This window comes from Oncorhynchus tshawytscha, linkage group LG18 (genome assembly GCF_018296145.1).
Source record: "Oncorhynchus tshawytscha isolate Ot180627B linkage group LG18, Otsh_v2.0, whole genome shotgun sequence".
NCBI lineage: Eukaryota > Metazoa > Chordata > Actinopteri > Salmoniformes > Salmonidae > Oncorhynchus > Oncorhynchus tshawytscha.
In genome coordinates, this window is record NC_056446.1 from 25,540,811 (window position 1) to 25,564,558 (window position 23,748).

Genomic DNA, 23,748 nt, shown 5'->3' on the forward strand with positions numbered 1-23,748 from the left:
GGATCTTAAGAGTACCTCCTGCCTTCAAGAGAAGAGGACATTGGTTGTCACTGCTGCTCTCACTCACAATCTGAGACTTCATCCACCTTTGTGCTGTAGCCTTCACAAAAGTGTCCCATGTCGAGTCTGTGGTGTGGTTGTTATTTAGTTAGGCCCGCCTACGCATGAGCGAGTTATAAAGCGATGACTCTGCGATGTTATAAAGCGCAAACAAACAGGCGGCAAGGCAGAGCACTTTGGATGAGGACACCCTTAAGTGACTTGACTCGGTTAAAAAAAGATGGAACATCTGTCCAGGTACAGATTTCACTACAATGAACAAACATCTCAAACTACACGGTCCATTACCTGCGTGCGGCAACCTTTCCTCCAGTTCTCATTGCACCGCACAGAGCACAAACGTCAAAGGTGCGATCTTATATCGATCGACTTTCGATAAGTCTGTGGCCCTCAGGACTGATGTGACATTAAGCCTAGGCCTACTGCCGAATAACCAAATCAAACGGGTAATAGCCTACAATTCAAAAAAACGAGAGGAAAACTTGTGAATCAGTCACGTCAACAGTAATTAGAGGAACACAGTTGGGAAGCGCGTGTTAAAGCCATTCACGAGTAGGAGAGATATATGATTGTTCAAGCAGAGTCCTGGGACGCTCGTCCTCCATCCCTCGCGGCCGTTGGACGTCATCGCCGCGCGGGATGGATGTCTGTTTAAACAGGCTTGCAGATAAACTATTGTGCGGGAGCGTTCCGAGGCTGCGCAGACTCCTGTTCGGTTTAATCAGTGGTTATCAGGAGTCATCCCGAAGGAGTGATGCACCAACAGACTGCCTCATAGTAGGGTATCAATGGGGCCACACACACAGAGAGAGATTGGGAAATGACTTTCACTGGAATATTAAAAAGTTTGTCATGCTAGATAACCAAAATGAATATCTGTTGAACATTAGCATATCAGTCTAGTTCAGTGAGACTATCTTATGCATGTGTGGTAGACCTTTCTCATTGCATGTGGTCATATAGGCTAATATCGTTAATAACATTATCTTATCAAACCAAAGTGGATGTGTCCGTACAGAGTTATATTACCGACACTGTGGGTCTGCCCAATACAGAGGGTTCCGTTCAGCGCAGCTGTGACTGTGATGTTGGAACGCCTTGTCCTTTTGGCTAATGCTAGATGTAATTAAGTATACCATTGCCAACTTACAGTAACTAACAGCCGTGCTTGACTCATTTCCCAATATTTGTTTCCAGTCACTGTCAAGGTCAGTCAATCCGGAACATTTCAAGAACTTTTAAAGTTTCTTGAAGTGCAGTCGCAAAATCCATCAAGTGCTATGATGAAATTGGCTCTCATGAGGACTGCCACAGGAAAGGAAGTCCCAGAGTTACCTCTGCTGCAGAGGATAAGTTCATTAGAGTTACCAGCCTCAGAAATCAGCAATTAACTGCACCTCAGATTGTACCTCACAGAGTTCAAGTAATTGACACATCTCAACATCAACTGTTCAGAGGAGACTGCGTGAATCAGGCCTTCATTGTCAAATTGCTGCAAAGAAACAACTACTAAGGGACCCCAATAATAAGAAGAGACTTACTTGGGCTAAGAAACACGAGCAATGTTATTTAGAATTCAAGGCACACTTCACCAGCATGGTTTCCACAGCATTCTGCAGTGATACGCCATCCCATCTGGTTTGCCCTTAGTGGGACTATCATTTGTTTTGCAACAGGACAATGACCCAAAACACACCTCCAGGCTGGGTAAGGGCTATTTGACCAAGAAGGAGAGTGATGGAGTGCTGCATCAGATGACCTGGCCTCCACAATCATTGGACTTCAACCCAATTCAGATGTTTTGGGCTGAGTTTGACAGCAGAGTGATGGAAAAGCAGGCAACAAGTGCTCAGCATATGTGGGAACTCCTTCAAGACTGTTGGAAAAGCATTCCTCGTAAAGCTGGTTGAGAGAATGCCAAGAGTGTGCAAAGCTGTCAAGGAAAAGGATGGCTACTTTGAAGAATCTCAAATATAAAATATGTTTAGATTTGTTTAACACTTTTTTTGGTTGATGATTACATATGTGTTATTTCATAGTTTTGATGTCTTCACTGTTATTCTACAATGTAGAACATTGTAAAAATAATGAAAAACCTTTGAATGAGTAGGTGTGTCCAAACTTTTGACTGGTCCTGTACAGGCTTCTTTATAAATGATGTCTGAGTGTTGGAGTGTGCCCCTGGCTATCTGTGAATGAACGTGGTATTTTTTATTATTAATGGTATCGTTTGGTTAATATAAGGAATTGGAAATGATTCATACTTTTACTTTTGATACTTAAGTATATGTTAGCAATTACAATTACTTTTCGTACTTAAGTTTATTTTTAAAACCAAATACTTTTGACTTTTACTCAAGTAATATTTTACAAGGTGAGTTTTATATTTTATATTTAAGTATCTTTACTTTTACTCAAGTATAACAATTGGTTATTTTTTCCACCACAGGGCTTACATAAATTGGAACCGTCTAATGGGCAAATGCACGTAATGTAGGTCGACTCTATCAATGCACAATTGTGCGTCTCTCTCTCTCTTTCGCATATGCACACACACTTTGAGAAACACGTTTTGAATATGTCTGGGTGCAAATTGAAGCCATTCTTCGGCACTGACTGAGTCAATGTGCCATTAGCCTAACTAAACAGCCACGGGGGGGGGATGGTCATGGAGGGAGGAGAAAGGAAAACACCGAGTGAAAAGACACGAGGACACTTTTAGAGAGACACGTGGCAACCAAACACGTGTGGCGCACTGATTCAGTTCTTATTTTCTCATTTTCTCATTTTATTCATATACTCATCTCTTATAAAATGTACAATATAGACACCTTTACAAAATAGAAAATGACCCACATTACTGACAAATACAAAGTACAACTCCAACATATATATAGGCCTATGCAATACTGCTTTGGCATTTCAAATACATAATAAAGTGCTCGTTTTTTTCATATTTTTTTAATATAAATACATTCATGATGACGTTTTTCTTTTCATCACAAAAGTTGTTGTTCACAGCATTTCAGACGGACTGTGTCCTGGTCTTCAGTTGCAATAAAGTGCAGATGCTTATGTTAGATATACATTTGAGCGCCGAATCCACTTGTTTAAAGCATTTACAGTCAACTGAAAGCAAATTGTCGGTGGCCAACACACAAACACACTGTTATCAGAGTTCACTCAGCACCCCTCTAAACTTCACTGGGTGACCTGGAGCGGTAGGCTACGTTGGTCTGAAAGCAGCCGCAGAAAAGGACGTAGAGCGAGCGCTGGATCTCGGCATTACGGTAGGCGTAGATGATTGGGTTGATCATGGAGTTGTAGGTGGCCGGAAGCAGCGTGGCGTACGTGTACACCAACGGGTATTCGCGCTCTCCCACCAGGCAGTAAATAGCGAAGGGCAGCCAGCTCGCGCCGAAGGTGCCCAGGATGATGGCCAGCGTGGACACGCCCTTCTTGGTGGCCACGTAGTGCGAGGCAGTGAAGAAGTGCTTCTGAAGAGCGATCTGGTGCGCGTGGTGGCATACGATCTTGCAGATCTTGAAGTAGAGAGTCAGCATGAGTATGAAGATGACGAAGAAGGAGACCGCCAACAATGTCACGTTGCTGCGAGTGAGCGGGCGCACGATGCTGCACGAGTTCGGGTCGTCCAGACAGTTCCAGCCCAGCACGGGTAGCAGGCCCAGGCACATAGACACGCCCCACGTGCCCGCCAGCATCAGGTGCACATAGTGGAGCGTCTTCTCCGAGAAGTAAGTCAGTGCGTTGTAGAGAGAAAAGTACCGGTCCACCGTTATAGCCAGCAGGCTACTGATGGACGCCGTGAAGGAGGCCACTAGGAACCCAACAGTAATAAGACTGATAGTCTCTGAGGAGATGACGTACTGGAACACGAAATTGAGGATTAATCCCATGCCTGCCAGTAAATCCGCAGTGGCCAGGCTCCCTATGAGAACGAACATGGGGGTGCGCATGGTGGGCGTATAGAAGATGATAGCCACCACGATGCTGTTCTCACAGGCTATGACGGTGCCCGACATGCAAAGCATGATGTCCCACGGGTTGATGGGGAAGTCCTGCGGGGCGGCGGAGAGTTCCAGGCTGCCGTTTCTCTCTGGATAGTTGGCCTCCATACACGGGAAAGCCTTTCCAGCCAACGTGGCTGTCGCCACAGTGTCGTTACCGAGGAAAGTCTCGTTCATGTCTGCGCATGTGTCACCTTTTTCCTCCTGAAGAGAAAATTACACAGAGAGAGAGAGATTGCAATTTAGTTTCACAATTGCCATATGTAAAAATATGCAATGCCTAGAGACAGCAAGGTAGGAGCTATCCGTGGTGCGGAAACGTGGGCAACTCATGCAGCGGCTAAAAACGCCAAACCTGAATCATGAAAAACTCATAAAAGACAGATCTAAAACTGTTATGACATCACGGTAATATTATCCAAAAGCTTGTGTCCAACTTTTGAGAACGCATGAAGAGCAGTGCCCGAGGAGCTATCCATGGTGCTGAAACTTGAAACGGAATAATAGGCTATGATCGTGGATAAAAATGCACCCCTGTCCCACTTAACTCCCAATAACGAAACAAACTGATACACAATATTATCAAAACTAAATAAAGTAGCACATCGTCTTTTCACCAAGTTTTAGTTTCCATGTGAAATGGTGATGTAGATTACATACCTCTCCGTTTTACACAGAGCTTTCGGAAAAAAAACGTATTTGTAGAAAATCACAACTGTCCCTTTCCTCGAAATAGCTCAGGTAAAGCCCTCGGCTTTGTTCCGTTTCCCTCGCATAGGCGAGACACCAAGGGCAGGTGCGACCTGAAGCATTGACTGGCGCGGGGGAGAGGGACAAGAGCGCGAGAGCCAGAACGGTAAAGACTGACGTTTGCAAGCGGTGGAGCGCTATTAAACCCAAGTGACGTCAGGTCACATACTGTAGAGAGAGAGAGAAAGAGAGAGGAGAGATGCAGACATGAGAAGGCCGACCGCGATCACACGCTCAAGATTAAACGTGTAGACCATGCAGGGGCTCTCTGCCCATGAAGACTTCACAGCGCCCTGCTCAGCGCACGGCCAAACAGATCACAGTCGGACTAATGCTAATTTCACTTGGTTACAGACTCTTTCTTGAAGTAAAAAAATATGAAATGGCACATTTCTTATATCAGAAAGTTACTGGTTGCGGATAGGCACTAGTCAAAGTAATCCAGTCCTGAAAGGTGTAAGAGGGATGAAGCGTGTGTCAGGATACATTTGTGTGCGTGTGTCTGTGTGTGATGTGTGTGGAAGTGCTTGTGTTGAAACTGCATTCTCCGTGTACGGCTTTCTAGACGTGGTAACCTAACCATCCTTTTTGGTCCACTATTACCACTACGAGATTCTGAGGAACGGAGTGGCTTTTCACTTTTCAATTCACATTACAACCCTGCCTTACCCTTCGTTGTGGCTGGCAACACAACATTCTTGGTCTGCTGCTCAAATTGACCATACATACAGTGGGGCATAAAAGTATTTAGTCAGCCACCAAACGTGCAGGTTCTCCCACTTAAAAAGATGAGAGAGGCCTGTAATTTTCATCATAGGTACACTTCAACTATGATAGACAAAATGAGAAAAAAAATCCAGAAAATCACATTGTAGGATTTTTAATGAATTTATTTGCAAATTATGATGGAAAATAAGTATTTGGTCAATAACAAAAGTGTATCTCAATACTTTGTTATATACCCTTTGTTGGCAATGACAGAGGTCAAACGTTTTCTGTAAGTCTTCACAAGGTTTTCACACACTGTTGCTGGTATTTTGGCCCATTCCTCCATGCAGATCTCCTCTAGAGCAGAACATAATGCCACCTAATAGTCTGATCAAGTATAGCCTACTGATAACAACCACAGCTGGAGGTAGACTGGGGAAGCCAGCGCTCTGATCCCATCTTTATTTTTATTGAACCTTTATTTAACTAGCTAAGTCAGTTAACAAATTCTTATTTACAATGACGGCCTTCCCCGGCCAAACACTAAACCGGACAACGGGCCCTATGGGACTCCCAATCACGGCCGGTTGTGATACAGCCTGGAATCGAGCCAGGGTCTGTAGTGACGCCTTTAACACTGAGATGCAATGCCTTAGAAATCTGCACCACTCTGGAGTAGTGAGCCTGCAAAAACGTCAAGTCATGTTTTTATAGCCTAAGCTGCACTACATGACCAAAAATATGTGGACACCTGCTCATCGGACATATCATTCCATAATCATGGCCATTAATATGGAGTTGGTCCCCCCTTTGTTGCTATAACAGCCTCCACTCTTCTGGGAAGGCTTTCCTCTAGACGTTGGAAAGTTGATGCTGGGACTTGCTTCCATTCAGCCACAAGAGCATTAGTGAGGTTGGGCACTGATGTTGGGCGATTAGGCCTGGCTCACATTCGGTGTTCCAATTCATACCAAAGGTGCTCGATGGGGTTGAAGTCAGGGCTCTGTGCAGGCCATTCAAGTTCTTCCATCTCGACAAACCATTTCTGTATGGAACTCTATTTGTGCATGAGGGCATTGTCATGCTGAAACAGGAAAGGGCCTTCCCCAAAATGTTGCCACAGAGTTGAAGCACAGAATCATCTAGAATGTCATTATATGCTGATTTCCCTTCACTGGAACTAAGGGGCCTAGCCCAAACCATGAAAAACAGCCCAGACCGTTATTCCTCCTCCACCAAAATTTACAGTTGGAACTATGCATTTGGGCATGTAGCGTTCTCCTGGCATCTTCCAATCCCAGATTTGTCTGTCGGACTGCCAGATGGTGAAGCGTGATTCAACACTCCAGATAACGTTCTGTGAGCTTGTGTGGCCTATCACTTCGCAGCTGAGCAATTGTTGCTCCTAGAAGTTTCCACTTCACAATAACAGCACTTACAGTTGTCCGGGGCCGCTCTATCAGGGCAGACATTTGAGGAACTGACTTGTTAGAAAAGGTGGCATCATATGATGGTGCCATGTTGAAAGTCACTGAACTCTTCAGTATGGGCCATTCTACTGACAATGTTTGTCTATGTTGATTGCATGGCGGTGTGCTCAATTTTATACACCTGTAAGCAACGGATGTGGCTGAAATCGCTGAATACACTCATTTTAAGGCGTGTCCACATACTAGTGTATGTATTTATTGCCTAAAATAGGCCCATTTATTTGTGTTCTGAGAAAATGTGAATTATCAAATTTGGTTTATATTCAAACTTCAGGTGGCTAGACTACCTGGGCCTTTTTAATCCAAAATGATTGACTGGAAATAATCAATCAAAACAATAGTGATTAACATGCTGTATGAGTATCTTTAAATTAAAACTTCTTCAGGCTAGGCAGGACAACTTCGAGTGAAACTGGAGGACACGCAATTAAAATAAATAATCATAAAAATTATGGATATTAAACATTTCTGTACATACAAGTATCTTATATCGGTTGAAAGCTGAAATTCTTGTTAATCTAACTGCCCTGTCTGATTTACAGTAGGGTTTACATGCCATGCGATTGTTTGAGGACGGCGCCCCAAAAAATTCACAAATAGTCATAGATTCACAAATAGTCATTAAATATTCACTTACTTTTTGAAAATCTTCCTCTGATTTGTCATCGAAAGGGTCCCAGCTATAACATGTAGTGTCGTTTTGTTAGATAAAATCCTTCTTTATATCCCAAAAAGTCAGTTTAGTTGATGCCATAGATTTCAGTAATCCACTCGTTCAACATGCCAAGATAGGAATACGAAAATCTACCTCTAAACTTTGTTTCAACAAGTCAAAATAAGTTTCTATTCAATCCTCAGATACCCTCAAATGTAATCAAACTATAACATTTCATATGGAAAGAAGTATGTTCAATAGGAAACCAATATTAGCAGGTGCGCGTTGTCTTCATGGCGCTCGCGCACACAAATTTAGAAGACTGTGTCCCTGAAGTAAAACTCATTATTATTAATCATTTTGCCTGAAACCTTGAACATTGAGTGCCAACACCCAATGGAAGCCATAGGAATTGCATACTGGGAGCTAGATTTCATTATTTCCCTATACTTTCCATTGTAAGAGCATTGGCTCTCAAAAAAATAAATTCCGGTTGGTTTTTCTTTGGATTGTCTCCTACCATATCTATTGTGTTATAGTCACCTACATTATTTTAACATTTCTACAAACTTCAGTGTCTTCTTTCTAATGGAAAAAATTATATGTATATCCTGGCTTCAAGGCCTGAGCAACAGGCAGTTTACTTTGGGCACGTCATTCAGGTGGAAATTGAGAAAAAAGGACCCTAGCCTGAAGAAGTTTTTAATTAAAGCTGCAAAGGCCGACACAATGCAACCCTGCATACAGAGAGCTCAGCCCTGTCGGTTTTATTGTCCAATCGCAGTTGTCTGTCTGTGTAAAGGGTTTTAATGTTTCCAAGGGCTTACTTAGTTTTACTTGGCTCAGTGCAGCCGGCAGCTACTGTGACAATTTCAGAATGTAACATGCTGTTACTTTAATTTCAGGTAAAAGCTTAATAAAACATGTCTCAAATATCAGAAAAATATACATTTCAGCTGTTTCAACATTGCTCTGCTATTACCACTTGTACTGTAGGAGTGTTGGCTCAACAACACATTTCTGTTTAGACTGCCCAGCTTCAAGAGGGGCAACAGTCGTGCGAATGTCGTGCTACCTCCGGAGGTAGTGGTGGAGACATAGCAAGTACGCAAGTTTACGTTTGAGTAATATGTGTAGCCGACGGTATTTTTAAACAGGCTCTATGTAGACTACGCCTCCTGTTTATTGAGAAGGATTTCAACCTTAAATAATGGCCTATCATGTTCCCTGCACAGTTCAGTTACAGATCACCAGTTTAGAAAATGCATTTTATTATAGTTCAATATTTTCACAAAAGTTAGAGCATGAACGATTGGTTTAGTTATTTTAAATACTCCTAACTAGCCAACCAGACACCGTCTCTGCACTGTGTCGCAGGGAGCTGGAGTCCACTCCCAAAGCATCTCGATGCCCCCATAGACACCTGCAATGTGATTTAACCAAAGAGCTTTGGTATCCATTACTGGGAGTTACAGGATAGGTACTGTTTGGTGTAGCACAGATCATTTACGACCAACCTTAGCTTGGAGATACTGTCTTCGTCCTCAACTGGTGAAAACAGGAGTCTCATGGAATGTCGTTGTCTAGCTGCAGGGGGTCCGTTTGAATTGGCTCCATACATTAAAACAAATGTTTTTTTTGTTTAATGAAGAAAATCCATCAATGTCTACGCCCCCAATCAAATCAAACTTTATTTGTCACATGCGTCGAATACATGTGTAGACCTTACCGTGAAATGCTTACTTACAGGCCTTAACCAACAGTGTAGACCTTACCGTGAAATGCTTACTTACAAGCCCTTAACCAACAGTGTAGACCTTACTGTGAAATGCTGACTTACAAGCCCTTAACCAACAGGTGTAGACCTGACCGTGAAATGCTTACTTACAAGCCCTTAACCAACAGTGTAGACCTTACTGTGAAATGCTGACTTACAAGCCCTTAACCAACAGGTGTAGACCTGACCGTGAAATGCTTACTTACAAGCCCTTAACCAACAGGTGTAGACCTTACCGTGAAATGCTTACTTACAAGCCCTTAACCAACAGTGTAGACCTTACCGTGAAATGCTGACTTACAAGCCCTTAACCAACAGGTGTAGACCTTACCGTGAAATGCTGACTTACAAGCCCTTAACCAACAGGTGTAGACCTTACTGTGAAATGCTGACTTACAAGCCCTTAACCAACAGGTGTAGACCTGACCGTGAAATGCTTACTTACAAGCCCTTAAACAACAGGTGTAGACCTTACCGTGAAATGCTTACTTACAAGCCTTTAACCAACAGTGTAGACCTTACCGTGAAATGCTTACTTACAAGCCCTTAACCAACAGGTGTAGACCTTACTGTGAAATGCTGACTTACAAGCCCTTAACCAACAGGTGTAGACCTTACCGTGAAATGCTGACTTACAAGCCCTTAACCAACAGGTGTAGACCTTACCGTGAAATGCTGACTTACAAGCCCTTAACCAACAGGTGTAGACCTTACCGTGAAATGCTTACTTACAAGCCCTTAACCAACAGGTGTAGACCTTACCGTGAAATGCTTACTTACAAGCCCTTAACCAACAGGTGTAGACCTTACCGTGAAATGCTTACTTACAAGCCCTTAAGCAACAGTGCAGTTCAAGAAAGAGTTAAGAAAATATAAAATAACAATAATGAGGTCATATACAGGGGGTACCGGTACCGAGTCAGTGTGCGGGGGTACAGGTTAGTTGAGGTCATTTGTATATGTATGTAGGGGTGAAGTGACTATGCATAGATAATAAACAGCGAGTAATCCGGTGGCCATTTGGTTAATTGTTCAGCAGTCTTATGGCTTGGGGGTAGAAGCTGTTAAGGAGCCTTTTGGTCCTAGACTTGGCGCTCCGGTGCCGCTTGCCGTGCGGTAACAGAGAAAACAGTCTATGACTTGGGTGACTGGAGTCTCTGACAATTTTTGGAACTTTTTGAGGATCTGGGGACCCTTGCCAATTCTTTTCAGTCTCCTGAGGGGGAAAAGTTCTAGTCGTGCCCTCTTCACGACTGTCTTGGAAGTGTTTGGACCATAATAGTTCGTTGGTGATGTGGACACCAAGGAACGTGAAACTCTCTACCTGCTTCACTTGGCCCGCCTTTTCCTGTTGTCCACGATCAGCTCCTTTGTCTTGCTCACATTGAGGGAGAGGTTGTTGTCCTGGCACCACACTGCCAGGTCTCTGACCTCCTCCCTATAGGCTGTCTCATCGTTGTCGGTGATCAGGCCTACCACTGTTGTGTCATCAGCAAACTTAATGATGGTGTTGGAGTCGTGTTTGGCCACGCAGTCGTGGGTGAACAGGGAGTACAGGAGGGGACTAAGCACACAACACTGAGTGGCCCCAGTGTTGAGGATCAGAGTTGCTGACGTGTTGTTGCCTACACTCACCACCTGGGGGCGGCCCGTCAAGAAGTCCAGCCTCCAGTTGCAGAGGGAGGTGTTTAGTCCCAGGGTCCTTAGCTCAGTGATGAGCTTTGTGGGCACTATGGTGTTGAACGCTGAGCTGTAGTCAATGAACAGCATTCTCTCATAGGTGTTCCTTTTGTCCAGGTGGGAAAGGGCATTGTGGAGTGCAATTGAGATTGCATCATCTGTGGATCTGTTGGTGCGGTATGCAAATTGAAGTGGGTCTAGTGTATCCGGGAGGATGCTGTTGATGTGAGCCATGACCAGCCTTTAGAAGCACTTCATGGCTCCCGACGTGAGTGCTACGGGGCAGTAATCAGTTAGGCAGGTTACCTTTGCTTCCTTGGGCACAGGGTCTATGGTGGTCTGCTTGAAACATGTAGGTATTATAGACTCAGTCAGGGAGAGGTTGAAAATGTCAGTGACGACACTTCTCAGTTGGTCTGCGCATGCTTTGAGTACACGTCCTGGTAATCTGTCTGGCCCGCAGCTTTGTGAATGTTGACCTGTTTAAAGGTCTTGCTCACATCGGCTACCAAGAGCGTTATTACATAGTCGTCCTGAACAGCTGGTGCTCTCATTGCATGCTTCAGCACTGCTTGCCTCAAAGCGAGCATAAAAGGCATTTAGCTCTTCTGGTAGGCTCACGTCACCATCTTGTCTAATTCAAGTCTTCTCTCATTGATCAAGACAGCGGGTGTCCACCCCAAAGGGCTGCATGTCATGATGACAGACACCTGTCTCGATCATTGACAGAAGACAAGAAATAGACAATATGGCGGAGTACACAGTTGTATTAATTCATGGAGCAGAAAAAGTATTTTAATAACAGAGCGTTTTCTAAATTCACACCTGTAGGCAATTAGGACTGATTGTTCTTGAGAACATCAGCTCTGGCTGCCATACTGTGTGGGAATGTAGGTGTGGTCAGCCAGGTAAAATACCACATGTATGCATCAGCAGCTAATAAAGAGTAGCTTACTATCAGCTCCTAAGATATCACTAGCATGAATCAAAGAACCAAATGCCCCAGGCCTGTCTGCACCCTGTCTACGTCCTGTGATCTAACCAGCTAATGATCTCAAATTAAAGCCAGTCAACTCAGACATTTCAGAAAACTGAAATATCAATTCAATAACTGAAAAGGGAAATCTATTTTCAATAACTTCTCAAAACACTTGTCACCTATACTCCCTTTCCGGCCTCTAGGTCATCAGGCTGCTGATTATCCCGCACACCTGTCACCATCGTCTCATGACACTCACCTGGACTCCATCACCTCCTTGACTATCTTCCCTATATCTGTCACTCCCCTTGGCTCTTTCCTCAGGTGTTATTGACTTTGTTTAATGTCGGTGTTTTGTTTATTCATTATAACACTCCCTCCCTGTACTTGCGTCCCGACTCTCAGCGCGCTCGTTACAGAATAACACCTTAAGCCTCAACCAGATCGCCAGGCTCCCCTGCCAGAGCCGGCTTGTCAGGCTCCCCAGGATCCCCTGCCTCAGCCGGATCGCCAGGCTCCCCTGCCTCAGCCGGCTTGTCAGGTTCTCATGCCTCAGCTGGATCGCCAGGCTCCCATACCTCTACCGATCTGTTAGGTTCCCGTGCCCCAGCTGACTCGACAGGTTCCCGTGCCCCAGCTGGATCGCCAGGCTCCCCTACCTCTACCGATCTGTTAGGTCCCCGTGCCCCAGCTGACTCGACAGGTTTCCGTGCCCCAGCTGACTCGACAGGTTTCCGTGCCCCAGCTGACTCGACAGGTTTCCGTGCCCCAGCTGACTCGACAGGTCTCCGTGCCCCTGCTGACTCGACAGGTTTCCGTGCCCCAGCTGACTCGACAGGTTTCCGTGCCCCAGCTGACTCGACAGGTTCTCACGCATCAGCATGGGTGACCAGTCCGCTCCTGGTCACCCTATACTCCCTCTCCGGCCTCTAGGTCATCAGGCTGCTGATTATCCCGCACACCTGCCACCATTGTCTCACGCACCTGCGCCTCATGACACTCACCTGACTCCATCACCTCCTTGATTATCTTCACTATATCTGTCACTCTCCTTGGTTCTTTCCTCAGGTGTTATTGACTCTGTTTTCATGTTGGTGTTCATTGTTTTGTTTATTCATTATAACACTCCCTCCCAGTACTTGCTTCCGGACTCTCATTGCGCTCGTTACAACACTGAAAAGTAAAAGCTATTTATTTTAATAGTTGCTCCAATTTTTAAAGTTTAAATTCAAGTCACTTCCTGAATTGACTACCTTCAATTAGAATTGACCCCAACCCTGGTCTCTTCTCATAGCCTCTGTCTAACCGCTATGTGGGGAGACTAGCTAGTTCCAACACAGCACCACCACTACCCCCCTCAGTGCTGCTCCACGTGTTACCATACCGTAAGAGCAATCCATCCTCCCCTGGACACAGATCCTGCTGTTTGTCCTTCTTGTGCAACGTCAACTGGTCTGCTCCTCTCTGCCTGCAATACACTCCCCAGTCCACACAACAGTTTAAATGGCAACCATGGTAACCAATATTCACACTGGGTGTCCAAGCTTACCGTACACTCATTACCTAACACCTGTTGTAGCTATTACAGTGGATATACGTACCGTACTGTACAGGGAAACAAGCCTGCTGCTGTATGTCCAGGCCACGTACCGGCTGTACCTAAATACTCCTCTAACCATCATTTACTCTCCTACTTCATTCCCTCTCCCTCTCCCCTTCCACCTTCATTCCATTATTTTCTCTATTACTCTGCCTTTACCCCCTCTTTTTCAAATTCTCTTTCTCGCTAACAGTCTATTTTCTCCTGAGCCATTCTTATCATGATTCCCTTTACATTTTGGTCCATCCCTCGCTCTCCCTTTCTCACTCATCTATCTGTAGTGGCACCAGTGGATGTGAAGATGTGTCCGACAGACAAAATGTTCCCCTTAAAGGAGAGTTGTCTCAGTCACTACTCCCACACGTCATTGGCTCGTCTGGTGGCCATCCTTAAGATTTTACATTTTTTTCTTCTCCAAAAGTTAATTTTTGCATTTCTGGTTTTAGGTAGAGAGACAAAGAAGCACAGATCAGACCAGACTCGAACAAACAACATTTCAGTGGCTCAAAAGTGTTTAAACATTTTGTTACAAATTGATATTATCTTCTGATAACAATTGCTGTTTACAATAGTAAAATGAAGAAATTCACATCGGCAGAAATCAAATAAAATGCTATTGGTCACATACACATGGTTAGCAGATGTTAATGCGAGTGTAGCGAAATGCTTGTGCTTCTAGTTCCAACAGTGCAGTAATATCTAACAATTCCCAAAATCTACCTAATACACACAAATCTAACAAGTAATCTAACAAATCCCCAACAACTACCTAATACACACAAATCTAAAGGGGTGAATGAGAATATGTACATATAAATATATGGATGAGCGATGGCCAAGCGGCATAGACAAGGTGCAGAAGATGGTATAAAATATAGTATATACAGTTGAAGTCAGAAGTTTTCATACACCGTAGCCAAATACATTTAAACTCAGTTTTTCACAATTCCTGACATTTAATCCTAGTAAAAATTCCCTGTTTTAGGTCAGTTAGGATTACCACTTTATTTTAAGAATGTGAAATGTCAGAATAATAGTAGAGAATCATTTATTTAAGCTTTTATTTCTTTCATCACATTCCCAGTGGGTCAGAAGTTTACATACACTCAATTAATATTTGGTAGCATTGCCTTTAAATGGTTTAACTTGGTTCAAATGTTTTGGGAAGCCTTCCACGAGCTTCCCACAATAAGTTGGGTGAATTTTGGACCAAAGTACGTTCATCACTAGGAGACCTTCCTGAGAGGTATGACGGCCACGTGGTCCCATGGTGTTTATACTTGCATATTATTGTTGTTACAGATGAATGTGGTACCTTCAGGCGTTTGGAAATTGCTCCCAAGGATGAACCAGACTTGTGGAGGTCTACAATCTTTTTTCCTGAAGTCTTGGCTGATTTCTTTTGATTTTCCCATGATGTCAAGTAAAGAGGCATTGAGTATGAAGGTAGGCCTTGAAATACATCCACAGGTACACCTCTGATTGACTTAAATGATGTCAATTAGCCTATCAGAAGCTTCTAAAGCCATGACATAATTTTCTGGAATTTCCCAAGCTGTTTGAAGGCACAGTCAACTTAGTGTATGTAAACTTCTGACCCACTGAAATTGTGATACAGTGAATTATAAGTGAAAAAATCTGTCTGTAAACAATTGTTGGGAAAATTACTTGTGTCATGCACAAAGTAGATGTTCTAACCGACTTGCCAAAACTTTTAATGACTCCAAACTAAGCGTATGTAAACTTCCGACTTCAACTGTACATGTGATATGAGTAATGTAAGATACGTAAACATTATTAAAGTGGCATTGTTTAAAGTGACTAGTGAACCATTTATTAAAGTGATCGAGTCTCATTGTGGTCAGCCTCTCCGAGTTAGTGATGGCTGTTTAACAGTCTGATGGCCTTGAGATAGAAGCTGTTTCTCAATCTCTCGGTTCCAGCTTTGATGCACCTGTACTGAACTCGCCTTCTGGATGATAGCGGGGTGAACAGGCAGTGGCTTCGGTGGTTGTTGTCCTTGATGATCTTTATGGCCTTCCTGTGACATTGGGTGCTGTAGGTGTCATTGAGGGCAGGTAGTTTGCTCCCGGTGATGCGTTGTGCAGACCGCACCACCCTCTGGAGAGCGTTGTGGTTGAGGGAGGTGCAATTGCCGTACCAGGCTGTTACAGCCCGACAGGATGCTCTCGATTGCGCATTTGTAAAAGTTTGTCAGGGTTTTGGGTGACAAGCCAAATTTCTTCAGTCTCCTGAGGTTGAAGAGGCTCTGTTGCGCCTTCTTCACCACACTATCTGTGTGGGTGGACCATTTCAGTTTGTCTGTGACGTAAGCCCAGGAACTTAAAACATTCCACCTTCTACACTGCTGACCCTTTGATGTGGATAGGGGGTACTCACTCTGCTGTTTCCTGAAGGCCACAATCATCTCCTTAGTTTTGCTGATGTTGAGTGAGAGGTTGTTTTCCTGACAGGAGAGGGCTGAGCACACACCCTTGTGGGGCCCCAGTGTTGAGGGTCAGTGAAGGGGAGATGCTTTTTCCTACCTTCACCACCTGGGGCGGCCCGTCAGAAAGTCCAGGACCCAGTTGCACAGGGAGGGGTTGAGACCCAGGGCCTCCAGCTTGATGATGAGCTTGGAGGGTACTATGGTGTTGAATGCTGAGCTGTAGTCAAGGAACAGCATTCTTACATAGGTATTATTTTTGTCCAGATGGGATAGGCTAGTGTGCAGTGCGATGGTGATTGCATCATCTGTGGACCTGTTGGGGCGGTATGCAAACTGAAGTGGGTCTAGGGTGGCCGGTAAGGTGGCGGTAATATGATCCTTGACTAGCCTCTCAAAGCACTTCATGATGACAGAAGTGAGCGCTACGGGGCGGAGGGTGAGCAGAAGGACTTGAGTTCCTGTGTGTTATGATCGCACCATGAGTTGTCAATCATAAAGCATACATAATGCACTCCAGATGGAGATCACTGCTTTGAATCTCCGAGGACAGTGTGACAAGTAGGGAGGATCACATGGTGACAACGTCCTGAGTGGTCTTTTAACAGTTGTGTGTGTGTGTGTGTGTGTGTGTGTAAGAGGAGAGAAAGAGAAATACACATTTGGGGAGAAAGAGGGGGTGAGAGTGAGAAAAGAGAGAGAAGAGTGGGAGAGAGTGCGAGAGGAGAGAGCGAGGAGAGAGTGCAGAGAGTGAGCGAGAGAGAGAGCGAGCGAGAGAGCGAGAGAGAGCGAGGAGAGAGTGCGAGAGGTGGGATGTAATAGGTGGAGCAGGAGGCAGTTCATGGTTGACATGGAGAGAGGGAATGAGAGGGAGATGTCAGTTTTATAGAACATGCAGCTTCTCCCATCATTCTGTGACCACAGCAGGAGTACTACTATTAACCATGCACAGAGGGAGCTACACATAGTTCTGTTCCACTAATCAACTGTTTTTGTGGATACAAATTGAACAGGATTGCCTCCCCATGAAAGGTAGCTGGCTCCAGATGATTCATTCATTTCAGGCGAGTGAGAGGTGTGTGACCAAAACAAATCACTGATATTTGACACCCGCTGTTTGGTTCAAAAACAACTTAGAAAAACAGGCTTATTTAAAGACCCTGCTTCTCATTCATTCTCACATATAAGCGCGCGTGCGCGCGCACACACACACACACACACACACACACACACACACACACACACACACACACACGGGGAAGACAGCTCATAATAATGGCTGGAATTAAATGGCATCAACCACATGGAACCCATGTTTGATGTGTTCGATACCATTCAATTTATTCCGTTCCAGACATTTCTGAGGCCATCCTCCCCAATTAAGGTGCCAGCAGCCTCCTGAGACACATATTCATCCTGAAATCTATAAATGCCCACCTTGTTAACCTTGCTACAGCTGTATATGCCTAAGGCCAAACAGCCTTTTACAGTGAAGAAAAAAGAGAGGGAGAATAGGTGGTATGGAGAGAGGGGAGGCATGTTTACCTAAGCACATGTACGCTCATGGGCTTGATTTCTGATCTCTAACGGTCTGTTTTTGATAATGTCACTAGACAAGGAAACCAGAAAGACCAAGTATATAAAGAGCTGTCCTAATGGTTGTTGTTTCTCTCTGTCTGATTGGCTATTCTTATCTCTCTCGGCACCCAGCTTTGTCCCGCTGGCCAGAAATGTGGGAGACAGGCAGACACCAGCACACGTTCTCTCCCTCAGCTTTAATCTGTGCTTAATAACAGCTAATAGATGTTCCCTCTCAGTTTCATTCCCTCTCCTCTACATGCGGGTATATGCAGCAGGCTGTTCATCCCTCCTCCTTCCACGCCTTCTCTCCCCCTTCCTTCTCATTCCTCTAACGCCGTGCCACTAGGCACAGAGAGGCCAGGGAGAAAGGACCAGCGGCCAGGGTGTGTGTGTCTTTGTGGAGTGTGTATAACTGAATGTGTGTCATATCTGTGAGAAAGTAAGTGGCTGCAAAGCTCTCTGAAGCCCGGGGGAGAGACACACACACACACTCAGAGAGACACACACACTCAGAGAGACAGAGAGCGAGGGAGACACACACACACACTCAGAGAGACAGAGAGAGCGAGGGAGACACACACTCAGAGACAGAGAGCAAGGGAGAAACACAAACACACTCAGAGACAGAGAGTGAGGGAGACACACACACACTCCGAGAGACAGAGAGCGAGGGAGAGACACACACACACTCAGAGACAGAGAGTGAGAGACACACACACACACTTAGAGAGCCAGAGAGTGAGGGAGACACACACACTCAGAGAGACAGAGAGTGAGGGAGACACACACACTCAGAGACAGAGAGCGAGGGAGACACACATACACACACACACTCAGAGAGATACAGCGTGAGGGACACACACACTCAGAGAGACAGAGAGCGAGGGAGACACACACATTCAGAGAGACAGCGATCGAGGGAGAGACACACATTCAGAGAGACAGAGATCGAGGGAGAGACACACACTCAGAGAGACAGATCGTGGGAGAGACACACACACTCAGAGAAACAGAGAGCGAGGGAGAGACACACACTCAGAGACAGAGAGCGAGGGAGACACACACACACTCAGAGAGACAGAGAGCGAGGGAGACACACACACACACACTCAGAGACAGAGAGCGAGGGAGACACACACACACACTCAGAGAGACAGAGAGTGAGGGAGAGACACACACACACTCAGAGACAGAGACGAGGGAGAGACACACACACACTCAGAGAGACAGAGAGCGAGGGAGACACACACACACACACACACACTCAGAGAGACAGAGAGCGAGGGAGACACACACACACACACACATTCAGAGAAACAGAGAGCGAGGGAGACACACACACACACTCAGAGAGACAGAGAGCGAGGGAGAGACACACACACATTCAGAGACAGAGAGCGAGGGAGAGACACACACACACTCAGAGAGACAGAGAGCGAGGAGACACACACACACACACACACACTCAGAGAGACAGAGAGCGAGGGAGACACACACACACACACATTCAGAGAAACAGAGAGCGAGGGAGACACACACACACACTCAGGGAGAGACATTCAGAGAGACAGAGATCGAGGGAGAGACACACACATTCAGAGAGACAGAGATCGAGGGAGAGACACACACTCAGAGACAGAGAGCGAGGGAGACACACACTCAGAGAGACAGAGAGCAAGGGAGACACACTTAGAGAGACAGAGAGCGAGGGAGACACATGCACACTCAGAGACAGAGAGCAAGGGAGACACACACACACACTCAGAGAGACAGAGAGCAGGGAGACACACACACACACACACACACTCAGAGAGACAGAGAGCGAGGGAGACACACACACACACACATTCAGAGAAACAGAGAGCGAGGGAGACACACTCAGAGAGACAGAGAGCGAGGGAGAGACACACACACATTCACAGAGATCAGAGAGACAGAGAGATCGAGGGAGAGACACACACTCAGAGACAGAGACACACACACACATTCAGAGAGACAGAGATCGAGGGAGAGACACACACTCAGAGACAGAGAGCGAGGGAGACACACACTCAGAGAGACAGAGAGCAAGGGAGACACACTTAGAGAGACAGAGAGCGAGGGAGACACATGCACACACTCAGAGAGACAGAGAGCGAGGGAGAGACACACACACACTCAGAGAGACAGAGAGCGAGGGAGAGACACACACACACTCAGAGAGACAGAGAGCGAGGGAGAGACACACACTCAGAGAGACAGAGAGCGAGGGAGAGACACACACACAGAGAGACAGAGAGCGAGGGAGACACACAGAGACAGAGCGAGACAAAACGATTGAGAGATTAACAAAATGAATACAACAGTAGAGCACGCAGCCCAAAGTCACAACCAGACAAATCATCCTCAATGAATGAGTATACAGTACTGTCAGTGTGTGTCTGACATGTGCAGTTATTTTAGTGCCAGCTGTAGAGGATAGGAAGGAGAGAAGAGACGGAAGGAGTGTGGCTTGGTCTTGTTCTCTAAGGATGCTACTGTAGTCCACTCACCAATGAAACATCACATTTAGATTTACTTGACATTTAATAAATATACAAGTTTAATATGGCGCTACACACTTATTCGCCCTCAGTATTTAGATAGGCAGTTTGTTCTAAAGAAAGCTAAATAAAAATAATTATTTATATGAAATAGAATTAAATCAATTAGTTTTGTAAACATGATAAGTTTATTTTGTCCAACATCCAAACAGAAAAAACGACAGCTGTGCTAAATGTGTGTAAAACTCAAAAGCTACATTAAAAACCCAGGGATGTTTAAAATGACAAGAGACAGAAAAAGAAAGCAATGAAACACTTGTTTAACCTTGGAAGCCATACATGATCATGACTCAAATACCTGAAATAAATAACCTGTTTTCATCCTTTACTGCTGTCACTCTAAAATAACTACTGAAAAATATGAAGTCATAAAACAGACTAGGAATATTGTCCTGCCTCTTCTGGAAACACTCACTAACGGTCATCTCATCAGCCTGAGAAGCCTTTGATTGGGAGTCCACTGTATACCATGTAACCACAATCCACTCTCCTCGCAGGTAATGGGGCTGTGGTCAAGAGCGTGGTTGATCCAACGTTGAGATGTGGTTGATCGATGGTTGCGGGTTGGTTATGGCCATATAAATAGAATGAATAGAACAGGCTTGGAATCTCTGACCCTGGCAATATGACTGGTAAACTCATGGGTACATGTGTAATGGCTGCCTGTTGATTACATCATTTCCATGGTAATGTAGAATGTTAATTCAAATGATGCTAACTGATGTGGCTCTTACAATGGAATGTATTTTTTTTGTCATGTCAGTTGAGTTGACTTAACAGATCACATCACAGATTGATGGCACACTTCCTGCTTTTACTTCCTGCTTTGCTCCTTATGGGTACACTCACAATGGCCACCAGTCCACCCATTATGCCATCATTGACTTTAATGGGGATGACCATTCTATTCATTCTATTTCTATGATTATGGAGCCTCTCACATCACATGTACCTGTTCTTGATATACTCTCTGTACATGAGTATGTCCTCTCGGCACAGTGATCTCACCTGGCCAAGGCCAGTTAGCACGTGGCCCTCAAACACCTCCCTGTTGTCCCTGTCCACCTGCGGAGACGACACCTCGTATATACTGTCAGTCGTAAAGCATGACACAGGAACACTGGAGAGAGAGAAATAAGAGGGAGAGGTGAAAAATAAAACAAATGCGAAACTCATGCTGGATATAAGTTACTGTGGTACAGTAGCTGTAGGTAGTAGTGATTCACGTGTAAGATAACTAAGCTAAACAGACCAAAATGTGTTCTGCAGAAAAGTGACATTTTTAAACTGAAACGTGTTCCTAAAAGAAGAGAATGGGTCACAAGACAGATTTGTAGATGATTGGGGATGCAGGGAGGGAGGGAGAAATGTTGGTATTTCTACAGCCCTGGTAATCACTAATAATAACTTGTGTGGAAGCTGAACCCCTCGCATATTCAGTCATCTACACAGCTCATTAGCTACTTCAGGTTTCTCAAGTCATCCTTCTGGAGGGTGGCCACACCACACCACAACCCCACCCCACCCACCAGCCTCATGCACATACCCACTATACAGACATTTCATAGACCACTTTTTCTCACAGCACTCAACACTACCCCCCCGCTTTCAGAACGTCACAGAATACACAACATGACAGAATGACACAGAATTCATCAGAGCAGAGCACTTTAGTAAAAAGCCAGTGTTGAGCAATGGGGCCGGCCATTGGGCTAGACTTAACATCAAGTGCTTTTATGACTGAAAAAGAACAACATGTGGATGTGGAGGTACAATGTGTCTGTTCTGCTTGGCGGTAACAACTCTCTTATTGTAAAAGAGCTTGATATGTACACTCAGCACACAGTACTAAACTGACTTCTGATAGCGGATGTTGGCTGAGAGGTCACCAAGACAACACAGTGAGGCTTCCAGTGGGTCACTGAGTGATGTACAGTAGTTAGCCTTGATAGAGAAGCACTTGTGACTGAAGTGTTTTGGGTGAGTCAGAGCAAAGCAACCAGTCACAAGTTAGCTAGGATGAACAATACCAGGAAGTGGAGTAGAACTCAACCTAATCGTTTCACATGTTCCACCTTTCCTACCACTATTTCCTGTAGCAACACTGGTCTTCCTCTTAGTTGTCCCAGCACGTTTGATGACCCACTTCCTCTGTAGTAAATCAAATTACTTTTCTGTTCTTTGTCCTCTCATTCTCACTCTTTTTACTGGTTCCCCTGTCCCCCTAGTCCCTGGCTGTGAATCGAGTGTGTGTGTTTCTGTGTGGTTTCTGGGCGCCTGAGAGAGAGAAACAGTTGAGGTGTGGGAACTCTCCTCTCCTCCCCCGAGAGGAAAAAAATGTAGATGAATACGTGAATAAGAGAGAAGACACTAGCAAGGTTTCCATCCAATTGGTGACAAAATCCCGATTAAAACAATGTACATTTGTTTCTATGAAACAGGCTTTTGCGGCTAAAAATATATGCGGGATGATGTAGTGCATATAAGAATAACTTTTGCAGTTAAATTCATTCAAAATGTGATGGAGGTCAACAATGCTGATGGCTGGTTCCTACTACCAAGCGCATGTGAGGTCAACAATGCTGATGGCTGGTTCCTACTACCAAGCGCATGTGAGGTCAACAATGCTGATGGCTGGTTCCTACTACCAAGCGCATGCGAGGTCAACAATGCTGATGGCTGGTTCCTACTACCAAGCGCATGTGAGGTCAACAATGCTGATGGCTGGTTCCTACTACCAAGCGCATGCGAGGTCAACAATGCTGATGGCTGGTTCCTACTACCAAGCGCATGTGAGGTCAACAATGCTGATGGCTGGTTCCTACTACCAAGCGCATGTGAGGTCGCAATGCTGATGTGAGTGAGGTCAACAATGCTGATGGCTGGTTCCTACTACCAAGCGCATGTGAGGTCAACAATGCTGATGGCTGGTTCCTACTACCAAGCGCATGTGAGGTCAACAATGCTGATGGCTGGTTCCTACTACCAAGCGCATGTGAGGTCAACAATGCTGATGGCTGGTTCCTACTACCAAGCGATGGCTGGTTCCTACTACCAAGCGCATGCTGGGTCAACAATGCTGATGGCTGGTTCCTACTACCAAGCATGTGAGGCATGGCTGGTTCCTACTACCAAGCGTCAACAATGCTGACGGCTGGTTCCTACTACCAAGCGCATGTGAGGTCAACAATGCTGACGGCTGGTTCCTACTACCAAGCGCATGCAACGTCAACAATGCTGATGGCTGGTTCCTACTACCAAGCGCATGCAACGTCAACAATGCTGACGGCTGGTTCCTACTACCAAGCGCATGCGAGGTCAACAATGCTGATGACCGGTCAACAATGCTGATGGCTGGTTCCTACTTCCAAGCGCATGCGAGGTCAAAAATGCTGATGGCTGGTTCCTACTA

General features: G+C 45.2%; 2 protein-coding genes across 3 annotated transcripts in view; both read right to left on the reverse strand.

Moving 5' to 3' along the window:
• Positions 1-2,849: 2,849 nt before the first annotated feature.
• Positions 2,850-5,064, reverse strand: LOC112218105 (G-protein coupled receptor 6). The gene is made up of 2 exons (XM_024378701.2): positions 4,749-5,064; positions 2,850-4,292 (listed from the first exon to the last, which is right to left on the reverse strand). Exon 2 carries the CDS (start codon positions 4,263-4,265, stop codon positions 3,255-3,257), a length of 1,011 nt encoding a protein of 336 aa, XP_024234469.1. The 5' UTR covers positions 4,266-4,292; positions 4,749-5,064; the 3' UTR covers positions 2,850-3,254.
• Positions 5,065-20,441: 15,377 nt separating this feature from the next.
• Positions 20,442-23,748, reverse strand: part of fig4a (FIG4 phosphoinositide 5-phosphatase a) — a 104,723-nt gene continuing 101,416 nt past the window's right edge. For both annotated transcript variants that reach the window (XM_024378321.1, XM_024378320.1), the window contains one exon: positions 20,442-21,456. In XM_024378321.1, coding sequence (XP_024234089.1) covers positions 21,279-21,456 — 178 coding nt within the window. In that variant the 3' untranslated portion in view covers positions 20,442-21,278. The remainder of the gene's footprint in view (positions 21,457-23,748) is intronic.